Raw genomic sequence first — 19,427 nt, forward strand, 5'->3', positions numbered from 1 at the left:
AAACTGTTTGTTTTTTTTCTATTTACTAATATTAAAACTTGTGAATGTATTTATTTATTAATTTTTTTTTTTTTTCACCTAGTGAAAATTAAGTGTTTTCGTTGTTTTTCTATGTTGTATTTATGTTGAGATAAATGAATTTTAAAATTTTGATGAAAAAAAAATACTTGCAGATTAAATATTAAAGCCAACAAAGTTTCCTGCAACTGCTCCACCTTCACGTCGACAAAAAGGACATGTAAAAATGTCTCTTCGGTCATTTGCACGTATGGTTTCCATACATAGAAAGCAAATCAAATGCTTGCATACTTGCATCACATGTGATTTAGGACGGTCTAAGCAAACCTTACATGTCCAATCAATTGGAAATTCTAAAATATAAAATAGACAATTATTTGTATAAAATTGTGACAAATTCTTTTTTTTTTGGTATTTTAATTTTTACCTGGATTATTTGTCGTATCCATGAACAAAAAGATCTTTTTTTTATATTCTAGAAAATAACATGATTTAATTTATTTTAAAAGAAAAGTTATGTTTATGTTAATTGTCAATTTTTAATGTTTAAAATTTATTTCTAATTTTTAAAATTTATTTTTATTAATTAAATTGAACAAAAACAATTTAAAATTTATAAATAATATAATAATAAAGTATACTCTTACCCGTCCACCATACAGCAATGAAACAGTCAACACAACTTGAGTATCAGCAATGTCAGGTAAAATTGAGCTGGACAATATCATATGTAGTTGATAGTCAGTACCACCTGGTATTTGCTGAACCAGTGTTGGATCACCATAAACCAACGCAGTAACCCGGTCGATTGAGGTAATTGAACTCAGCTGAACTGATCCACCACTGTACTGAACCAGCTCGCTCCACTGAGGGCTTTGGGTTAAGCGCTGCACATCCACGTAAGTATTTTGTCTTGGTGGATTTAGAAATTTCATCCAATCGTTCATCCGCCCTGACACCTGTGAATATGGCATGCTAGCTGCCAAGTCTGGAAAACTTTAAAAAAAATTATATTAACATTTGTAATTTCTTAAATAAATTAAATATACTTACTCTCTTATTACATCTTGATAGATGGATTCCCCTGATGCATATGAGTGTATTCTTTTCAAATATAATTTTTCAAGAAATTGGCACTCTACCAGAAGATTATTTTTGATTGCATCAGCATGTCTCTGACCAGGGCGGGTTTCGATTGTACCATTTGGGTGCAACAGTGCTGTTGCATTGCATTTTAAATTTCTCTTTTCTGCACACACCAAGTATCTACAAAAAAAAAAAAAAAAACAAAACAATTATTTTTACAATGTTCATTGAAAGGTTTTATTATTAATTATTTTAATAATATTATTTTATTTTAATTTTTAATTTTAAAAAATTATTTTTTAAGTTAAAATTAAAATTACGTTGGATTTCTAGCTGGATCCTTCGCTTTTTTCCCCACATGCCACTTACGACCCCCAGCAAACATTTCGACGACGGAACGTCGACGATTAGAATTTGTTCCAAAATTCATCACAAAAATATTTACTATTAATTATTATAAAAACTACTTATTTTATTAATTTTTAATTCATATAAAAACTGTTCATTTTATTATTTTTTAATTAATATTACGCTTTTTATAAAAAAAAACTGCATGTGGGGGGCGGTCTCAGTTTGACTCTTATGGTTCAGTCACTGATCGTCAACTTTTTTTATTTCATTTGTTTTTTGGTTGTTCATATATTTAGTTTATTGTTAATTTCAATAATGGCTGGCAATATTGAAAATGCTGTAATAAAAATCAACGGATATGAATTTCAGTATCATCAAAGGTACATATAATAAATAAATAAATTAAAAAATACATAAATAAATAAATCATAATTTTTTTTCATTAAAAAACAAATTAGAAAAAAAAATATTTTATTTTTGGTTCTTTAGCTGTTTTCTTTGTTTTTTTTTTATTTAATTTTATTATTAAAATTTTATTTATTTATTTATTTTTGATTAATTTTTTTTACTATTTTTTTTAAATTAATATTTTTCAATAAAACTAATAACTTGGACTTTATTTATATTTTAGAGGATTTTACTGCATATCTCGTATAGACCATTTGTGTGATGCCAAAATATTGATGGAAAATAATACTCTGCGTATTCAGGGTGTCCATACGCACCAACCATCAAGAGAAAATGGTGAGTAAATATATATAATTTTAAAATTTTAATAATTAGAGAAATTAAATTAAAAAAAAAAATAAAATAAATAAATAATCATTTTAACATTTTACCTAAGGTCGTTTCAAACGTCTCCCATGTGCTCGGTGCAGCGGACGACCTATTGCAATGGTTGCTAGGCCATGCTATTGTGTTGCTATTTGTCAGGACTGCACCGAGGAACAAGGATTTAATATGATATGTCCACGCTGCAATCTTGAGGCCGAAAGTTTTACCCGAGTATTTATTGGAAATGAAAATGAGGGGCCAGGTAATATTTTTATAATTTATGATAATTTATGAATAATACACATAAATATTAAATTAAAAATTATCAACAAACATTATTATCGTATTTAATTTAATTACATATAATTTTGTTAATAATTTTTCATTTAATATTTATGTGTATTATTCATGTTAATTGACCGATATTTTTTTCAGGCATGCAACCGGTTGAAATGACTTGTCGAGTCTGCCTGGATGGACCAATATCATTCATGGTTGATAATTGCAATCATTTAATAATATGTGGTGACTGTACCGATCGTCTGAATGCTACCGAAGAAGGAAATTTTATCCGATGCCCAGTTTGCAGGATGTATGGTGAAGCAGTCAGAGTTAATATTTTCGAATGATTTTATAACTTTGATTATACTTAATTTTACTTCATATTAATTTTTAATTACTTTTCAAGTTTTAATTTAAATAGAAAATAAAAATAATTGAAACCTGAAACTGATCTGGAATAATTTTAATTTGAAATATAATGTCATTCATTCTTGATGCTTGAAAGATCCATCTTGATCCTTGTTGATCCAAAAGACTCCAAAAAAATGGTAATGGTATGTATAAATAAAAAATAGCTAGTACTATTTTAATATCTGATATTAATTTTTTCGAAAATTTATCATCAGCAAAATCTAGCCAATGTGATTTTTCTTTTTTATGATAAAATTTAATTTTTTGTCTAATTGCATACTGGAAAAAATAAAAAATATATTATTATCGGTTTTAAATAAAAATTAAAAATATATAAAAGGACTTACGAATATACAATGAATAAAACAAAGCATAATATTTTTTTTTTTGGATATTTAAGTCTGTATGATGATTTACCAAGATAAAATAATACTCTAAAAAATTATATTAAATATCTTGAAGATATTTTTGTTGCTGGGGAAGGTAAAATTGATCTCCACCAAATGCAGCAACACATGGTTTTATTCCACCAGTTCCAATAGCAATTAAAATCAAATCAATAAAAGTTATTTTTCTACAAACAAAATAATACAAATCAATTTACAAATTTATATATTTTTTTTAGCTTTTATAAACTTACATTTTGCTGGTTTTGAATAATGATGTTGCTCCAAAACACATGATAAAATCACCAACAGCATAAATCCCCGAGAAGAAAAGTATTGTTCTGTTTTTTTTTTTGATAAAAAATTATAATTAATATTTGTTATTTGTTATTTGTTTTGAGTGTGATAATTTTACCTAAACCGTCCTAAATAACTGTCAGCCAAAAGAGCACCGAATATTGGTATCAAATAACAAACCATTATAAAAATATGATAAATAAGAGTTGCATCGTCTTCATAAAACTTCAATACATTCTACTTTACTTTTTTTTTATCATTGGCTTCTGATGAACTTTGAATTTCTTCAGTTTCTTCAATCTTTCCAGAATCAGCATACTCATAAAAACGTGTCATCAAAGTAAACACCGACATTGCAATGACCATGAGAACAACATAAAAATATGCTTCATAAACTTTGCTGTTAAATAATTTAAATGCACTTATTACTGACACTAACAAATTTCCAATGGCTGTTGTTAAAACCCAGGATGCTTGTAGCAACGATTTCATGGTACCTGGTGCTTGGGTAAATGCAAATTCAAGTCCAGTAACAGCAAACAATACCTCAGCCATTGCCAGGATAATATATTGTGGTATCAGCCATAATACATGCATGGAATTGGGTGGTCTTATTGTTAACAACTTGGCACTTGGATCTTTTGAATCATGAGCTATATCAACAATTAGTGTGTAGACACCACCAGTCTTCATGATAATTTCATTTGTTAACATTTGGCCATTTACATAAACCTGATATGTTCCAGCTTCAAATTCATTAATTTGTGATACTTGTGCTGGTGCTGTCTCAGCCAATGTGCCATTTATTTTAAAGTCATGAACACTTCGACCATTCTTGTACATTGTTACATTTGTTGAACTATCATTTTTTGAATTATAAACAAGTACTCGCATTGCTGGACTACTATTTTTTGTTTTCTTAACATTGTCATTATACTTGTACAAATAATTATTTGGCTCAATGACATAGGATAATGCTTGCCCTTCAATAGCATCAACTTTACCAGAAGATGTACGTGGATTACCACAAGATTCAAAGTTAGCTGTATAATTGAATGTTTTCTTCTCGTCAATTTCAATGTCAATGTTATTCCACACTCCATATGGCTCTAGATTAAATGCAATTCAATTTTGTGTATTTACAATTCTCAATTGTCCAAAGCCAGTTGATGGAACAGCTGGATAAGTTGTATCCAATTGGAATTGAACAACAGCAGATATTAAAAATGCAACAGCTGCTAAAAATCCACCTGTTGTCATTTTTTTAAGTGGTGTATCAAGAAGACGAACTTTAGCAAACATTGGATAGATAAATGTTTGAAAAATTGCAATAAAACAAACTAGCAGTATTGGATCCATTATTTGCATTTGATCAGCACCAAGACGAAAACTTCCAATTTGACAGTCCATGTAATTTGCCATTTCTGTCCATGTTGAACCTTGTTGATCATACAATGCCCAAAACATTGGCAAAGGTACAAAAAGAACGAGTACTTTTAGTGCTGCTTTAATGTCACTTATTAACATAAAGCTTTGTCATATTTATCATCAGCATGATCAAGCCAGTGCTCACGTTCCACTCTATTCTCTTGATTGTAATTAATTTTTTTTGATATTGAATAAAATATACTATTTGCAATTAGCCATTCAAAAGCATTCCTTATATTTGCTGCTGGTAACAGTGCTAAGCCAAATAGTTTTCTAAGGAAAGCTTTAGCTAAATCCCAAGATCCCAAACGGTTCATGAAATTTGTACCTCGTGTTTTTAATTTTTTAAGGATAGCCTGTATGAAAAAATTTCTAATTAATTTTTATTTTTATTTTTGAATATAAACTGAAGAAATCATACATACTTGACAACAATGAAAAAAACAAAATACAATTATTGCATTTGGATATATATGTTGAACAGCATTTCGTGTAGCAGCTTCGAAATCCATATGTATAACTCGTGGATTAATATGAGGTGCCAATGTTCTTTGAAAATACTCAAAAACCTGGTGATAAGCCTCTGTGGTTTTTTTTGTCATAAACGCCCAAGCCAATGGAGTAGGCTATAAAAATTTTACCATAGAAATAAATATAATTATTATTATAAAAAGATGGCAAAAAGTAATAGCTAAACTTACAGTGTCATCTATTGTACCCATAATGGTTAAAAATTGATAAATTCCCATTTGCCTTGGAATAATCTCGAAAGTAGCATCAATATAAAGTTCTTCAACATTATTAATTGAAGCTAAAAATTGTACATCACCCATTATTGTGACTGATGAATTAATATTAATTACATTTGTATGTATTGTAAATTGTCCTTGATTGTGAACTCGATATTTCATCCAACGTTGGCTGTTGACTATTTCAGCAAATTCATATAAAGTCTCAGGCACTTTAGGACGACTTTCTTGACGCCAACGAGTCATTTGTTTTTCAATATTTTTAAATGTTACAAAAATTGATGCTTCTGGAAATCTAATTTTAAAAGACTTGTATTAAATAAAAGAAAAATATAAAAAAAAAAAAAACAACGTTCAACAAATGTTATTACTTGCCTTAATGCTGTACGTTCCCAAATTTCTTTTAAACCATCTTCGGTATTTACAACTTCTTCCCATAAAGAGTCTTTAAAATACTCTTGCTGGAGTATTTTTATATCACCAGGGTGACAATGTGCATTACGTAACAAAATATTACCACCTTCAATTTGACATTTAACCTTGCAGCCAATTTTGCAGGGATCAGTGCACATATACGTACTAGAATAATTAATAAATGAAATTTAATAATCATTCAAAAAAACTGAAAAATATGTTTTTTAATATATACTTACATTTTTTCTTTGTAAATTGTATTTTTTTTATATAAATGACCATCATCACTATATATTATTGTTGTGTGTCTTCTTGATTCTCTTATATGATTCATTTTTTAATAATTTAAATAATGATTAAAATTTTTTAAGAAACAAAAATATTAATATTAAAATTAATATTCAGAAAAGTAAATATTATTTATAATATTTTTCATTTTTACTTTTATTGTTGAGGTTAGAACTCAATGTTTTTATGTTTTTTTTTTTTTTGTAAACACAAATTATTATTTTACACTTTTTCAAAAAATTAATTGAGCATTTAGACTAAGTCAATAATTTAATTTATATGTTACACTTTGTATTTCTTAATGAGTTAATAATTAATCAACAATATAAAACCCAATCACTCAATCACTCATGTCAATGGCCCACACTTATATTCATACATAGACCTAAAGGCGTGCTCTTTTTTATGTCGCCGTTCATAGAAATGTACACGAAAGTGTGTATATATGTGAATATGACCGTATGTATGCAAAATGACGGTCAGTGACGGTATTAATTCGCTATTTTTTTTTTTCGGGCTAATCCGGAATCACTTTCTCTCACATAAAGTTTATCCATTGATATAATAAAAGGTTCTGAATTACATTCATTTATATTTGAATAAAATTGTAATACATTAAGAATATGATGTTCTTTTTACCGATAGTATACATTTTTATTATTCATAAACATTGCTTCTAAATAAAGGTATGGATATGGTTCTCTTTTTCGGCTCTATCTTTGTATCATAACAAACCCTTATCAAAACACGTCTCGTATCTCATATTATCATTAAAATATATTTCAAGTATCGTAACATGGTGGATTTGACTGATTAGAATTGAAATACAAATTTTTGGAATAAGAAAAAAAATTCTTTCGTATTCAGATTTTATTCGTTATAAAATAAATGTTTAATCATCACGGATTAACGTAAGAGTTTTAAAAAAGATTTCAAAAAGACAATCCGTTAGTTTCATTAAAAGTTCTTAGAAAAATTTAATTGGTTGATTCGAGTATCTTACAGGTAACTATACTATGAATAAAGCTATAGTATTGCTTGGAAAAACTATAAATAACTGATAAGAATTTAACAACTTCATACATAAAAATAAAAAAATTATTACTTTTTCAAATAATTTCTCTTCCGTCAACTCATATAGATATGTGTGCTTTTTTAACGTCAAATTTACATTTTTTAATTTATAACATTTAAACAATATCATTTTCCATTAAAAAACTTGGTCGGCCTATCATCACTAACGTACTTTTTGCGCATACTCAGCATTCTCTATTTAGGGACTTTTGTATTCATAAGTTTACACCACTCGCTTGAAAAACCTTCTGACCCCCAGTCCTCAAGCCATTCATTTGCCCAGCTGATCGATATAATATTAATAATAATAATCGTCAGAATAATCATAATTTTATTATTATAAACATTATAATTAACATTATCAATATCATTGATATTATTATTATGAATATTATTATTAATATCAATATTATCAATGGTATTCATTATTTATTTTATTTTATTTTATTAAAACAGTAACTCAACAGGGTGGTCCCTAATTACAGAGTTACATAAGAATATTAAAATTTTTTATAATAATTGCGACGATATGATGTAATGATAATTTATACAATGATAATGCACTTATAGATATTTTATGTAAACTCAGTGCCGTAACAAGGGGTGGGCAAGAAGGGCAACTGCCCAGGGCGCAGTGTAAAGGGGGGCGCACTTAGAAGCGCGTCACAAGAAAAAAAATATTCTTTTTTAAACAATTTTAAAAAAAATTATATTTTCAGGAAAGAAATTGACTACTGTCATTTATGATCATTCAGATATTACATAAACATGATTGTCTTTCTAAATTTTGAAGTTAATTGTCCTCATTATTGTCATTTGTCGTTTAGAGACAATCGTGCTAAATCAATATTAAAAATGCAAAATAAGACGTAAAATAAAAAATATACTTAATAATTTGAATTGAAATTTTTTTTTGTTTCTTCTGACAACGGCCAAGACACGATCCTCTATACTCTAAAATTCTACCTAATTCTACCTATCACTAACATGGTACTATAACCGACTTAAGGAATATCCAGCACAAATCAAAAATACGGCTAGAGCCTTGGAATTTTTTAAGTAGCTTAATGAAATAGTAATACACACGCTCAAATTTTATGATAATTTTCTTGTAGCTAATTACTTAGTAATTAATTAATAAAGTAAGCTACTTTTTTGGAGGTTATACATAGGTTCTTATGGAGAGTCCGGTTGAGTTTTTAGAAACCTGGTTAGCCATTTCACGAAAAATATGGCTAGCTTTATCAAAAACTAAGTATAGATAGAGGAAACAGTAAGGAAACTTTTGATATAAAAATTAATAGGGCTTTGAGACCTTTTTATTCGACAATAAATAAAAATAAATTTTTGTCTTTGTCTAAATACTTAAGTGGAAGTGAAAAACAAGATTTTCTCCTTTTTTTTATCTCGTTCGCACTCATTACATAGAAATATTATGTTTCTAAATGCCATCCGCAAGAGGTCTCTAGATATGCGCGGGTAACATAACCACTAACGCAGGTTAACATGGACCGATTTTTATTCTGCTTGTATTGACTATATATGCCAAAGGTTATTCTTTTTTTAATTGACATAAATTGAGATGATTATGGCAAATGGCTGAGAAATTAATTCAGATTACGAATTTATTTATCTGGTCACATCCTTTTCTTAGCAACATTTGCCATATTAATTAATAAAAAAGCTATTGCCAAATATTGCTGAGGAAAGAATGTATCACCAAATATATTATTTCCCAGTCTAAATGAATTCTTTAGCTATTTTAGACAATAATTTCAATTTATGATAGGAGATATTGCCATGGTAGAAATACTACAGGTATGGCAGTGCGCAGCCTGGTTTTGGCCGCTGTGAATCGACCAATCAGAAGGTCGCCTTCTCGCCACAAAAATGGAAGACTTTATGCGCGCGCGATACAAATTTGTTAAGAAAATTTTCAAGTTTTTTTTAAATTTTTCAAAAGTTATCATATTTATTCAACTAGATTTGGTATATTTTATAATGATTCACATACATCAAAAATAAAAACTAACATATTAAATAAATAAATCCAAGTATAATAAATACAACACAACCTCTATTGTTTGTGGCATCAAAAAAAACAACAACAATGAAAATATTATAATTTATTTGTTAAACTGTCTTGGTTTTTTTATTTTTTTTATTTTTTATAAACATGCTCCACATATATTTATTAGTATTTACAACAATATAAAAAATAGTTGTCAAAACAGTATGTTAGAGAGAGAGGATCTTATAATAGAGATTGCGTGTTAGAAAGAAAAGCAAAACAGCTCGATGGCGCGTTCTTGATTGGTTGAAAAAATAAGGCTGCGCAGAACGCGACGAAAAAAGCATGGACGACTGCCATACCTGTAGTACTTCTACCATGGATATTGCTAAGGAATTAATTTAGACTAGGAATTAATATATTTGGTTACATACTTTCCTAGATACATTTGCCATAATTAATTAATCAAAAAGCTATTGGTGACTGTTGCTAAAGATTGGATGTAACCAAATAAATTATTTCATTATCTAGATCAATTTCTCTGCAATGGTTTCTATAATACAATAGAATCATTGTGCCAAATTGATTGTATCTTCAATAGACTTCGATGACATCATAGATGAATTTTCCAGCGACAACGCCAGAAGACAAAAACTGTTTTGATTTTCTAATGATCTATTCTTCATCTATAGGTATCACTTTTAAAATATTTTGTCTTCTATATTAATATCCACAACAATTTTTATTTAAAAAATAAAATAATTTCAGTATATTCTGGCGGTTTTGCTTGTTATATATATTATTGTTAAATACACCTAACAAATGAATTCTTTTTTATATATTATATCGATAAAAATAGAGCGCAAAATATAATTTTGCCCAGGGCGCAAAAATTCCTTGTTACGGCACTGTGTAAACTAGGTATAACTTAACATATTAATATATTGATAATGCGAATGTGTGCATTGAGGAGATACACTAGAATATATACATTGTTATAAAAAAGAAGTTATTCAATAACAGATCACTAATACAGTAGTCGGAACATAAAAACGAGGATATATTTAATAATCTTTTACAGTGAGTAGAAAGTTATTTTTGATATCAGTTGTGGCTAGTACACACTGAATTATGTAGTTGACGGATATGCCTTTATCTATGTTAACAATTCGATCAAGCAGACAGGTGTTACGGCATATTTTATTAATCAGTTGGACCACTGCACGCACTGGTGACGCATCAAACGTTCTACGCACATTGTTTCGTATAATAAAAGGAGATGATTTCCTGAGACGTTTCTCGAGACCTAGGTCAAGCGTGATACCATCAAGTAGCTCAGGGAAATCAATGATACCCCTGAGCACCTTGATGAAGAATACTATTATGTTGACGCATCTACGAACGTGCAGTGGTACAACAGAGATGTTATTTATGAGTATTGAATCATTAGTTCCCTGAGCTGGATATACACCTGTGTCTTGCCATGTTAGAAATTTCAAGAAATTCCGTTGGATTTTATTGATCAATTTAGCCTGTTTTTTATTTTTTATTAGCCAGAGACAGGGTGCATATTCAACTCTGGATCTAACATATGTATTATACAACAATATCAATGTTTCCTTATTCACAAGATTCTTTGCTACACGTTTAATAAATCCTAATGTTTTCGAAGATTCGTTGACAATATTATTGATTTGTTTATTAAAATTTAGTTTATAATCGAAATAAACTCCTAGATCTTTGAATTCAGTTACTCTCTCAAGTGGTACACCATTGATTTGATAAGAATATTTCATGATACTATTTTTATGTGAATAAGACATTATTTTGCATTTATCGTTATTAATTATTAGTTTATTAGCCGCACACCATTGGGCAAATAGGTTAATATTATGTTGTAAATATTGGCAGTCAGAAAAAGAAGTGACTGGAAGGTATAACTTGACGTCGTCAGCATACATGGAAACAAAGCAAGATAAGTAGCTGGGTAGGTCGTTGATGAAGATATTGAATAGAAGCGGGCCCAGGTTCGAGCCTTGAGGTACACCTGTGGTAGGCGAATATGGCAAGGACACATACCCACCAACACATACAAAGCACTCCCTGTCTGATAGATAAGACCCAAGTAGTTTAATAATACACTTTGGTACGCCAATTTAAATCAATTTTTCTAAGAGTATAATCCAGTCCGACATGTCAAATGCCTTTGACATATCGGTGTAGACCATATCGACTTGACATTTATCATGAAGTTTCATGCTTAAATAATTGGTGACCTCAATAAGGTTGGTGCTGGTGGATCTACAATGTAAAAAGCCATGCTGGCATCTTGATGCAAGTGGTGCGTAATATGTATAAATGATGTTAAATAAGCAAATTTCAAACACTTTTGATAATGATGGCAGTAACGAGATTTGACGATAATTTTTAATAGCTAACGAGTTGCTTTTTTTCGTTAGTGGACGAACTTTGGATGTTTTCCATACAGTGGGGTAAACACCATCTCTAATGGCTCTGTTGTAAATAATAAAAAGAGGGTAGAGTAATGCCTCAGGGCAAAGTCTAACAATGTTTGATGGGATATTGTCGATACCCATGGTATGTTTGTTCGGTAAGTTTAGCAAGGCTTGTGAGATATCAGACATGCTTATAGAGATTAGGTAATTGTTGTGACAATTGTATTTGTTTAATAGCTCATCTATTTTCGTTGAAAGATTGTCTTGTGGTTTAGGATATATTAAACTAAATTCATTTGAAAAGGTATTAGCAATGTCAGCGTGACCACTGACAACCGTTCCATCAACCATCACTTGGTCAATATTCTTTACCACTGTTTTAATAGAGTTAATATGATTCCAGAAGCTTCTGGGATCATGTTCAAAATTATTTTCAACACGAAGGTTGTATGCCTTGTAATTATCTTGGACTTTTTGTTTGACTCAGTTTCTAAGTTCTTTATATTCACCAGTCAACTCTTCATTATCTGTCAGTTTAATTTTTTCTAAGTTTATCTTTCTTTTTAATCATCTGTATCAGATCCTTGGTGTACCACTTGGGATATAAGTATTTATTTTTTTTTTGAGCATAACATTTGCAAGTTTGTACGATGATTGATTCTAATTTACAATAAAAATTATAACATAATGTATTTACATCACGAAAATCATTCGTATCATTTAAAATTAATGACCAATCAGTTTGTCTCATATGGTGTTTAAATTTGATTACGTCTATTGTTCTGTAATTAATTGTATTCTCTTGTTTATGACTATTAGTAGTATGAGTAGAGGTTGTTGTTGCATGTGTAGGCAGATTTAAAACAATTAATAATGGTGGGTGGTATGAATTAATTGGTACAAGAGGTGAGCACTCATAAACGGATGTAAGATTATTGTTTGTAGCCTACTGGAGCAATTTATTACTTGATTAATTTGGTTCATTTGAAGTGTGTTCATGAAATTTTTTATTGCTAGAACATTGTTATCAGTGTCCTTTTCGATACCATTTAGATAATTGGGAAAGTTGAAGTCGCCTGCAACAACAACCTTGCCTCTGCAGTTTAATAAAAAGTTAGTTAAGTGTTGTACAAAACGAGAGAATAGCTTATTGTTGTTGTTTAACATGACAGATGGTGGTATATAGGCAATAAATAGTTTTACCTGAGATTGGTGTACTGATAAAGATAAGCCAAGAATATCGATTTCAATTATGTCGCTAATTTCATTTGGTAGACAAATTTGGTGTGATTCATATTGTTTTTTTACAGCACATAACAACCCTACACCACGTTTTTTTGTTGGATCTCTTCTGTCAGATCTGTAGACGTAGAATAACGCTGAGTCGAAATAGTGTGCTGACGACGTGTTAGTATCTGGCCAGGTCTCAGTAAGAGTAATGCAATAAAAAGATGAAGATGCTGATGCTATGAATAAATCTGTTCGTTTTTTATTGTTGATACTTCTAGCGTTCTGGTGATAAATTGTAAGGTCGGCTGAATTAACTGGTCTATTACTAAGTTTATGAATTGTATTATGAGTTGTATTAATGAGTTGCCTGATTTGTTGATAATGTTGCTGTTGTTGGTAATTGATCTATTGATGATGTAGCTACTATTAATGTCGGTGAAAATGGTGGTGTGTTGGATTCTAGTTCTTTTTTGTGATGATGCTGAATTTCCCACGAACCATTCTGACAATTTTGTTGGTGTCCCCTGATGTTTTTATTTGCTTTCATAGCTCCTTTTTCTCTTTTTGTTGTTGCTGAGTTAAGTCGTTGTTTACATAGATGTGCTGCATTCAATCTGTTAGCAACTTTGATCGCAGTGCCGTGAAAAAGCTCTGTTTAACCATATCACAGGATAGAATATTGTTGAAATGTATTTTGATGAGTCTAGGTCCATTGCTTATATTGCGATTATTAATTCTCGTAAATGAGAACTTGATTTTACTGCATTCTGGGTTGACACAATATATATTAATAATAACTAGTATTATAAAATAATATCAGTGATATTGATAATATTAATAATAATATTGATATCAATAATAATAGTAATGATAATAAAAATAATATTAATAATGATCATAATATTATTAACATTATTATCATTGATATTATTGTTATTATTATTATTATTATTATATTCATAGTATAAATAATGATAATAACAATAATTTTTATGATATTATCATTAATAATAATATTAATAGTAGTTTTAATAATATTATAATTTGTAACGAAATTTATTATTTCGTGGGTTCTCGAAATAAATAATCATCGGAAAGAATACTGTTACGTACCAAGTTGAAAAATTAAAATTAAACTATGAAATAACAAAAAAAAGAAAGAATATGTAAAACCAAAATTAAATAAGCAAATAATCATAGAATAATTAAAATAAATCAACTTGGTTTTTCACGTTAATATTAAAAAATCCTCTTATTTTGTTATTCCCTACAGGGTAACGGGTTAGGAGGGAATGTGTATGATTGTAGATGTACCTTGATGTAAGAATAATCCGAAACAATTGCTGTTAAGAGCGTGTCAATCTGGATGGTCGCCTGTTGATGTTGGTAGTCTCAAATAATCCAAACGGTAAAATAAACTCGAAGCACAGAAAACAACACCCCGGAGAAATTTCACAGTCAATAATTTTATAGTATTAGAAACAGTCAATTTATAAACGAAAAAATAATAATTTAAACACAAAGATTATTTAAATTAAATTCACTTTTAAAATTTTATTTATTAGAAACGTAAAAGTTCAATTGATTTTATTTTTTATTTAATTATATTTGATTTCATAAAATTGATTTAAATTTAATTTAGATATTGTCCAAACAAAAGTTGTCGCAAGAGTGAAGCTCCTTAAATTATAAAATAATAATTCCCATAAAAATTAAATTAAAAAGTAGGGATGATTAAAAGTGGCAACATCTTGACCAATTATATTTTACCTGTCCCACGATAGTCAGCGTTTAATATTTCACTTAGAGAATTATTTGTAACGTCAACGGATGTAAAATATCGAGTAGCTGAGGTGACTTTGAACTACGGCTTGAAAAAATAAAAATAAAAATAAAAAATAATATAAAAAAAGGTATAAAAAATATTTAAAAATGTATATGTTGCTAAAAATGAAAAATAATTATGAGAAATAAAAAAGAAAAATTTTATGTGTCACTCGATATTCTACATGTCCCTTGAATTTACCAAAAATTATTTATATTAATTAATTATTTTCAAATAGAAAAATACCAGTACGTAACAATACCGATTATTTATTTGTTAACGCTTGCGTGTTAATAACTAATGGGAGTTAGTTATTAACAAATAAAGGATCACTAGTGCAAGGCTCTGTGTAGGGTCAAGACTATCATATATGACATCAATGGGGTGCCTATTCGATGTTTATAAGATGTCTTGATACATAAACCTTATTGCGACGATGGCTCCACTCTTCCGTCGAAGAGACGAACTCACCGAAGGCTGCGTACGAAGCCCGATCGTAAACCTATCGAACTGCGGGCTAGGGAAGCGTGCTGCGCATGTCTGGGGGCGATAGGTAGGGGAGTGCTACTGAGTGGGGTCAGAGCTCATAGCAGCTAAGCACTGAACGTCGTCGTTAGACGACACAACTTGTCTGGCTCTCGAACTGATCACTAGCTTCTCTTGACTGGCTCTCTTGGTTTACTACTGGTTCTCTCGACATCGTTCGGATATCTCGTGAAGGATCTCTAGGTATCAGAAGTTAAGTCCTGGTGAAACTCTGTCCGAATTTTCAATGACAAACTAATACTACTGATCACGCTATATGGTTCTCTTAATATAATAATAATCATTATTAAATCTTCACTACACAATGTATATGTGGGAGTTCACGAATGGATCGCTGTAAATAATAAAAATAATAATAATATTGAGATATATTATTATTGCAATGGCAACGTATATGTAAGACCTGGTCACAAATGGATCGCTGTGTGGGTCCTTATACAAAATACTCATTTCATATGTAGAATATTTTCTCCTACACTTATGATACTCGTGACGTCAGTATTTTACTATAGTATAGTCGCAATGTAATATAGGCGTATGTCACACACTATACTTGGTTCACGATAGTTCCTTCAGATTTGGTTACGTATTTAGTAGTCCGATCAGGTGGACCGCGCCCTTCTACCATTTCTAAGACTGAGTTAGGTTCCCGTATTTTGTTCTCGTTACTCCTACGGCTGTTGGCTTCCAAGATAACCAACATGGCTCCCCCAGTGACTTAGAGGAGGATGGTGAGAAATCCTCGTTGTAAACCTTGGTCGATAATTCTTGCCGCGCAGGTCAGAAAATTGGTTACAATAGTCCGACTTTAATTTATTATTTATAATTCTTTCTAACTATTGGAATATTATATGAGTGGTATCGACAGAATCCTTATAATTTTAGGATTTTATCGATGTCACTCATTACATTAGTTTATTATTAATTATTTTTATTAATATCAGCAGTATTGCCAACTGGCATTAGTGCCGGCTCTAGATTTTATTTTAGGGTGCAAGGCCTCTAAATTCCTCCAGCGCACTACACTTGTCGTGCGTTAGATGGAGTTAGGGTTGCCGAAATGCACCCTGATTTTATATATTTTACTGATAATAAAAATAAAAAAGTTCAGACGTTTTACCGCCAGACATTACACCCCCCACAGTGGAACCTTTCGTTCAGGGAATGCAATGTATGTAAACAGAAGGCCTATCGTATTATTCCCTGATTATTCGTGCTTACTGTATCGCACCACGTATCCAAATATACCACGATAATTTCACAAGGGTTGTAAGGCCTTATGTTTGATACAGGGCTTTCAAAGGATGTGGAGGATAGGTTGTAAATTGAAATAATAGGAATAACACTTTAAATAAATCCAAACACTGTGGCTTAAATTCTATTAATATATTCACTTTATTATTTCACTAAAATTATAATTAATTGTATTGTATATTGTATATTGAGTTGACTCTAAAAGGTGTTGTCATGGACAGACACTACTATTTTATATTGTGAGTATAAAGAAATCCCGTTGTACGCGAATCAATATTAATTAGAGATGTTACGTAAACGAGTGTTGAAGAGCAACTGATTTCTCAGTTTGTTGAAAATTGTTAAGTCCAAAAAATGGGTGTGTACTTAGTTAAAAAATTAGTTTTAATTGGTCAAAAATTAGTTCAAGAGAGGGTAAAAAACTAGGCGTAGGTGGTGGGATTTTTAGACATAAAATTGGGCCTTGTGTGGTCCAAAGGGTGGCATAAAGTACCATGTGTAAACAAAAAATATAGATTTCACGACGGGAAAGTCCAAGACGTTTTCATGAATTTATTTTATTTTAAATAGTTATAAATTTACTTTTTTAATGTCGATTTTACGATCATCCTATGTATCGAAAATACGTTAGTGCAGTTGTTTGACAGATGTGGGATTTTCTCTAATTCTTGACAAATAATGTTTTAAAAAATATGTTATAATAGTACCAAAGAGAAACTTGAGTTTATGGTTTTATTTGTTACGTGATTTTTACTCAAAAATCTATGCATGAGTTGACCATGTGTGAGAATATTCGAGTTTGTAAAAAAAGCTATTAAAAGTACATAAATTAAATCGTTGTTTTAAGTATTTTAGAAAAAATATAAAATCAAAGTGTTAGTCATATGTTATTCTAAAGTTTGTCGTTTCACGAAGTAGCCATAAAAAACAGAGTAATGTTTAAAACTTATCAACTTATTGTATTTTGTTTAAAAAATAAAAATAATAAAAATCCGGTCAGTCTGGGACCGACAGACATGTGGTTCGACCCGGAACACTTACTTTTACTCTCAAGATTATATTACATAATTATTTTACGTTTATCTATTGAATTTTGAAGTTCTAGGGGATCTTGAAGTTCTGGAATGTTTCAAAGTTCTAGATGTTTTGGATGATTTAAAAGTTCTAGACGATTTTGAAGTTATAGGTGACGATACATAGATTTACAATGTAGGTTAACTCGCTTACTCGTATAAAGATACTAATTACTCACTTAAATAAGATTCATTTTAACGATAAAAAATTTTGTTATTTCAAGCGATAACTAATTTATAGAAATTACTTATCCTTTGAAAAAGGTAGGATCTTTTAGCGTATACGAGATTTGTACCGGAGGCTTGAGCTGCGAAGTCACCCAATACCATGGATCTCTCAATAGGGAACATGATTCCTTCCCTAATGTTCTGTAGATCTTCCGAGGTGTAAATACCTAATGAGGCTAGTTCTGTCAATGCGTTGCATTTCCAACGTGTAGTGGCTGGCTTTAAAATTGAAGGTGTGTCGCCTAAGACTGGGATAGGTATAAACTTGTACCATAACTTATCAATTTTCAGGAATTGTGGTAAGGGCCCATTACATGGTAGTTGAGTTGCTTCAGGGGTTATTATATGTGTGCGAGGAGTCATGAACATACTTTCATTTCTTCCTCGTGTGATTGGTGAAGTACTGTAGCCTTTACCGTCTTGTCTTATTTTGACTTCTACGGCCACACATCGAATCTTATGAATGACTTCCTCTGCTACTATTGCTGTATAGCCGGGTTCGCCCATATATTGATAAGCGAACTCATCGGGAATATTTGCAGCGAGGGACAGACTTGCCCGCGATTGTTTCCTTTCTAATCTACATCCATTTTCCAACAAATTATAATATTGTTACGAATATGAAGTTAATCGCTCCCTCCTCCCTAATGATAGACAGAGACAGACAATAGAATTTGTTAAGAACAAATGACGACCTTAGTAACGGGAAAGAGATGAGAGAAAGAGTTAAGTTGGCAGTTGCAATAGAATAGCAAATAAATAAAGATCTATTAATTTGAATAGAAAAGAGATAACTTTTATTTTAACCCTAAAACGTAATATTGGTGTCAGAAGAAAAATTAAAAATAAAATAGAAAGAAAGGATTAAATAATAAAATCAAAAATATAAATTCATTAAGATATTTGAATTGAATTCTATTTTATTTTTAAAATAGTGAAACGCTCACAGAAGTAATATCAAAAATAAAAATACAACAAAAATAACGTGATTAATAAAAAAAAAAAAAAAAGTGATTAATTTGAATCAATATTAAAAAAGTGACAAACATCTGAATTAAAATGGCAAAAAATTTACAAGAATTCGACGATAAATTAAATGCATTTAGAAATTTAATCAGAAAGGAACTAGAAGAATCAAGAAAAATAATGAGAGAAGAAATAATACAGTTATTTAGAGAAAATAATTCACATCAAGAAAATAATAATTATAATAATAACAAATATAAGTACCATTATAAATATGAAA

The 19,427-nt window shown here is 29.9% G+C and overlaps 2 protein-coding genes and 1 long non-coding RNA gene across 3 annotated transcripts; 1 reads left to right on the forward strand and 2 right to left on the reverse strand.

The window, feature by feature from the left end:
* Nucleotides 1–325: 325 nt before the first annotated feature.
* Nucleotides 326–1,489, reverse strand: LOC122856365. Its single transcript, XM_044158045.1, has 5 exons — nt 1,425–1,489; nt 1,072–1,284; nt 666–1,014; nt 446–493; nt 326–371 (listed from the first exon to the last, which is right to left on the reverse strand). The coding sequence occupies exons 1-5, from the start codon at nt 1,487–1,489 to the stop codon at nt 336–338; spliced, it is 711 nt and encodes a 236-aa protein (XP_044013980.1). The 3' UTR covers nt 326–335.
* A 607-nt stretch (nt 1,490–2,096) lies between these two features.
* Nucleotides 2,097–2,829, forward strand: LOC122857614. The gene is made up of 3 exons (XR_006374245.1): nt 2,097–2,199; nt 2,300–2,491; nt 2,665–2,829. It is a non-coding gene; the product is annotated as an uncharacterized LOC122857614 (long non-coding RNA).
* Nucleotides 2,830–3,842: 1,013 nt separating this feature from the next.
* LOC122856366 (peptide transporter family 1-like) lies at nt 3,843–5,132 on the reverse strand. The gene is made up of 2 exons (XM_044158046.1): nt 4,749–5,132; nt 3,843–4,667 (listed from the first exon to the last, which is right to left on the reverse strand). The coding sequence occupies exons 1-2, from the start codon at nt 5,130–5,132 to the stop codon at nt 3,843–3,845; spliced, it is 1,209 nt and encodes a 402-aa protein (XP_044013981.1).
* Nucleotides 5,133–19,427: the final 14,295 nt, after the last annotated feature.

This window comes from Aphidius gifuensis, linkage group LG5 (genome assembly GCF_014905175.1).
Source record: "Aphidius gifuensis isolate YNYX2018 linkage group LG5, ASM1490517v1, whole genome shotgun sequence".
Lineage (NCBI taxonomy): Eukaryota > Metazoa > Arthropoda > Insecta > Hymenoptera > Braconidae > Aphidius > Aphidius gifuensis.

Coding starts and splice junctions, on each gene's coding strand:
- LOC122856365 (XM_044158045.1), bottom strand. CDS start 1,489: ATGTTTGCTGGGGGTCGTAAGTGGCATGTGGGGAAAAAAGCGAAGGAT. Junction 494..665: donor CATTGCTGTATGGTGGACGG/GTAAGAGTATAC, acceptor GTTATTTTCTAG/AATATAAAAAAAAGATCTTT. Junction 372..445: donor GGATACGACAAATAATCCAG/GTAAAAATTAAA, acceptor TTTATATTTTAG/AATTTCCAATTGATTGGACA.
- LOC122856366 (XM_044158046.1), bottom strand. CDS start 5,132: ATGTTAATAAGTGACATTAAAGCAGCACTAAAAGTACTCGTTCTTTTT. Junction 4,668..4,748: donor GCTTTGGACAATTGAGAATT/GTAAATACACAA, acceptor ATTGACGAGAAG/AAAACATTCAATTATACAGC.